The sequence below is a fragment of the Phlebotomus argentipes genome, unplaced genomic scaffold (genome assembly GCF_947086385.1).
Source record: "Phlebotomus argentipes unplaced genomic scaffold, Phlebotomus argentipes genome assembly scaffold_4, whole genome shotgun sequence".
In the NCBI taxonomy this organism is placed as follows: Eukaryota; Metazoa; Arthropoda; class Insecta; order Diptera; family Psychodidae; genus Phlebotomus; species Phlebotomus argentipes.
The window spans coordinates 8,631,965-8,636,729 of NW_026776174.1; the positions used below are offsets into that span (position 1 = coordinate 8,631,965).

A 4,765-nucleotide genomic window follows, 5' to 3' on the forward strand; every position below is an offset into this window, starting at 1 on the left:
TACAATGCAGATATGGAAGAAGTTTACACTTGGAATTACGTGGAATACGAGAATTTACCTCATCCTGGTAAAAAGTGGTATTTTGGAAAATCACACAATTTTACTGTGATTATTTTTCTTCAGATGATTATTACGTGACACCCGATGAACCGTATTACATCCCGGGAAATGCGAATGTGCAGGGAATAGGATATCAAGCATCCACCGGAACTTTTATCGTGACAGTGGCTCGAGCAAAGAAAGGCGTTCCGTCCACAGTGAATGCTTTCTGTGCAGAAGATTACAAAAAAGGCAGCAATACCCCGAAAGTTTGGTGCTTCCCCAACTGCGAAGTCAATGAACTCAAAGCTGACTATTTTGAAACCGCCAAAAGGCGAGCCATTCGATCAGCGGAAGATAAGACTGAGGAAGAATTTAAGAAAGACGCCGAGAAAGAAATGAAAGTCGAAAAACCAGAATTTGAGGTGAAAAACGATGAAATTGAAAAGAATGAGAAAAGCGACGGAGTTCTTGATGCGAAGGTAGAAATGACAAAAGTAGACGATGAAGAGACTTTGAAATTGAACAGTGATAATGAAGAGGCAGACGAAAATGTTGAAAGTGAGGAAAATATTGATAGTGGAAAGACTGGAAGCTATTCAAATAAGCACAAGGACAAGCATCGCAACAAATATCCTTCCCAAAACTATCACACCAAACCAACACATTCACATGCTGAGTCAAAGCCTCAGTACACCCACGGAGGACACAATAAGCCCCAGTACATTCACGTGTCGAAGCCGGATTATCATCACTCTAATAAGCCACATTACAGTAAACCACAAGATTCTCACGTCAACTACCAACCCCACAAAAATAAGTACGGATCACTTTCCCAAATCCACTCAGTTCACTCTCACTCGACGTTTACCGGCCATAAGGATGTTCATTATGTGCCCATTCCTTACAAAGATGACAAAATCACCCCAACATCTCCGCCACACACGAAAGAAAAATATCCTGCACCACCTGTGAAAAATTTGGTTTCTGTGTGGTATCCAGTAATTGATGATGTATGCGATAGAGTCTGGTTTTTGGATGCAGGTGTAATTCTTAACTATCCCCCCGGCGAGACATTTGAAATTCAACCGGCATCACTCTGGGTCATTGATTTACCCAGTGATGCAAAATGCAGAGAAGGATCATATCGTATTCGACGTCGCTTTGAAATCCCCAAAAATGTCGTTCAAGTCGGTTCAGGACTTACGAATATCGCACTTGATTACAAGAAGGGTGGCACTTGTGACGATGTCTTTGGCTATTTCCCGAACATTTTAACCGGCAAGATAAATGTGTATGACTACAAGAAAAACAAAGCTTGGTCATTCCACGAACATTATTCCTTCTTTCCTGTTGTGGCAACTTCTACATACTTTTACGGTGAAGATGAATTCACAGACGCATTAGGAGTTTTCTCAATAACTCTAGGATGGAGAAATGCTCAAGGCTATCGCACAGCCTTTTACATTTCTCCCACGACAACCGTTCAGTTTGGAGTGTCCACAGAAGTCCTGAAGCAGGAGGATCTCGCGCCCACGAACTACAATCCAGATGACTTCCGACCCATTGGCAATCGAGGCTGTGGAACTCAGGCTGTCACTCATGTGTTTGATTCGAAGAACGGAGTGATCTTTTACGGAGATCGAGATGGCTTATCCTTGAGATGTTGGAACGTCCGCAAACCACCCACTCCAGATTACAATATTGTGCTTTACACTGATCCAAACTTCGTCTTTGTTCGTGATGTTTTCGTAAGAACTCTGAAATTTATTCTCTTCTTCAGAAAATTGATTTTCTTCTTTTTGTATCACTTAGATTGACGCACGCGGATACTTGTGGGTGCTTATCAATAGAAATCCTTACTACTTTAACTACGGTTTCGACACTTCAAAAGTCAACGTGAGGCTCTATCGAGAACATGTGGATAAAGCGATTAAGAACACTCTCTGTGCTAATGACGAAGAGGAATACAGAGCTGACGGAGTGTTTGACTATCCCAAGGAACTTCCAGATTTCATTCCTTAATCTTAAACAGATTAATGGACAGATGACTTAAAAAAAGTAATTAAATGTAACGAAATAACACTTTGTCGCAACTTCCAACAACTATTGCGCAAACATTAACTCATCAACGAAATTTTACAATAAATTTGTTTAATTCAGTTTCATGTGGTTCAATAGAGTTTTTCTATAATTAATTTGAATAAGTTAGTAGTCATTATGTAATAGAATTTAACTCTTTGATCAATTATCTCAACTCAAAATACTGACTTCCGTGCATTGAGGAATTCGAGCGACATGAACACGCTTTGTGATATAAATAAATGACTTAAGACAATCTATTTGTATTTTCTGTTAAAAATCCTTGCATAATACGTCAAACCAACTGTTCAAATGAATGGATTACAAAAGTATGTACACACTTGAATAAATCTGCTTAATTCATTTTTAATATTTTCTCGCAACTATAAGAGCCATTGAAGGTAGAATTGTGTTCAGTTTCTAAGAAGCAACAATGGAGTGGTTTCTGTTTCTTTTAAGCACAATTTTCGTCCAAGGAATTCTTGGTTATCACGTGGAAAGAGAATATGCTTGGAGAAATGTTACTTTTGAAGGCGTAAATCCATGTAAGCGTTATCATTATGTGAAATACTTTTCTCATACTAATAAATTGATTTTAAATTTTATAGCATCGTACAACGTTTTAAACAGTATCCCAACTGGATTTGCTTACGATGCAGAGACGCAGAAACTCTTTGTTGCAGTTCCACGGAGATATCCTCAAGTTCCTCATACCCTAACCGAAATCGAGAGGAAGAAACATCCTGAACGATCTCCTCCTCTTAGCAAATTCAGTGGAAAGAGCTCAAAGGACCTAATATCAATTTACCAACCAGTCATTGACGAATGCCGACGCCTCTGGGTTGTGGACGTTGGAATGGTTGATTACAAAGAAGGCCAGCCAAAATATCGCAAGCAAAATCCCGCCATTATAGCTTTTGACCTAACAAAGGAAAATTATCCAGAGGTAGATCGCTACGAGTTGCCTGCTGAAGTCGTGAAAAATCCTCTGTCTTTCGGTTGCTTCGCAGTCGATGTGATAAATCCAAAGGGAGGATGCAGTGACACCTTCTTGTACATCACAAATTACGAAGAAAACACAATTGTTGTTTACGACAAGAAAAATAAGGCGTCCTGGAAAGTCAGCCATGACTCATTTAAGCCAGAGAAGGACGTTAATATAGTCCTCGATGGTGGTAAGAAGTACAGCTATAAGGTAGGAATTTTTGGAATAACTCTCGGCGATAGGGAAGCCACAGGAAATCGCATGGCATATTATTTGGCCGGAAGCAGCACAAAGCTCTACAAAGTCAGTACTGGAGCGTTAAAGAAAAAGGGTGCCAGATTTGATCCTATACGCATAGGTGATCGTGGGCCCTACACTGAAGCCATTACCTTGGTTTATGATCCAAAAACTAAAGTGATCTTCTTCGCTGAGTCAATTACCAGACAGGTTTCCTGCTGGAATACCCAAACACCATTAGATTCAAACCACACTGACGTGATTTATTCCGATGCCAGATTTCTCTTTGGCACTGATATATCTGTTGATTCCAATTCAACATTGTGGGTCATGGCCAATGGTCATCCGCCCGTGGATGATCCTGATATAGTAAATAATGAATTTTATAAACCTCAGATTCGTCTGCTGTACGTGGACACAAGGAAATCAATTCGTAGAACTAGATGCGATGTAAATGGCAATAAACCATAAGATGTTCTAATAAAACTTTGGAATGTGAAGCTGAAATAAATAAAATCTCTTATGCATGCAAAATTTTTATGGATGTGTTACGCTTAATTCAAATTACCAACTAATTTGATACATTTAAGGCACAAAGCCCACCATGAAGTATCTCATTTATAAAAAGTCTGTCGTGTGCAAAATTAATGATTTAACAATAAAAAACGAGTTTTATCACCGGCACATGGGACCCAGAGGGTTCATCACCTTGATTTTATTCACCATTCTTGCAGAAGCAGAGATAGAAGGAGGGCAAATTCAGTCAAAGAACTCATTCTAGTCTCACACTTTATGACACTTCGCGAAGAAGAGGGTATAAAAGCGCCTCGAACCACCGCGATCGCCACAAGTCGAATAAGCATCCCACCCAATGAACATCCACTTTGTGATTTCTTTCCTCCTAATTCTGCCCGCGATCTCACGGGCGGGAGACTATGCCCTAGAGGCGTATAAATGGCAACGCTTGTGGTACGACAATCAGCAAAAGAGTGTAAATCGGGATAGTTTACTACCTACCAGTGCAGTTTACTATCCCGAGAAAGGATACCTGTTCATCGGCATCAAGAGAGACTGCCATGGAATTCCGGCGACGCTCAATGTGATTGATGTAAAGAAGCACAGGCCAGGATCCAGTCCACCGCTCACGCCTTTCCCCAACTATGAGCTTAATGAAATACCTGTGAGTAATATTGAAAAGCAACAAAATAGTGTGTTATAATGTGCAAATTTCTTGTGACAGGAATTCCAATATGGGAAAAGCTTAGGAGGAATTGGAGATGTTGAGAACTATTATGTCATTGGAGACTTCAATGACGACATTTTCGAAAGAAGGAGAAAGAAGCCTGAGCTCCACGACACTACATCATCTTCATCTTCATCTTCATCATCCAGTTCTTCATCGTCTTCCCAAAGTAATTCCCA

General features: G+C 40.1%; 1 protein-coding gene across 1 annotated transcript; it reads left to right on the plus strand.

Annotated features, from left to right (window-relative positions):
* The first annotated feature begins 2,541 nt into the window (after positions 1–2,541).
* On the plus strand, positions 2,542–3,872 carry LOC132258055 (L-dopachrome tautomerase yellow-f2-like). The gene is made up of 2 exons (XM_059755157.1): positions 2,542–2,666; positions 2,730–3,872. Exons 1-2 carry the CDS (start codon positions 2,555–2,557, stop codon positions 3,812–3,814), a joined length of 1,197 nt encoding a protein of 398 aa, XP_059611140.1. The 5' UTR covers positions 2,542–2,554; the 3' UTR covers positions 3,815–3,872.
* The last annotated feature ends 893 nt before the right edge of the window (positions 3,873–4,765 follow it).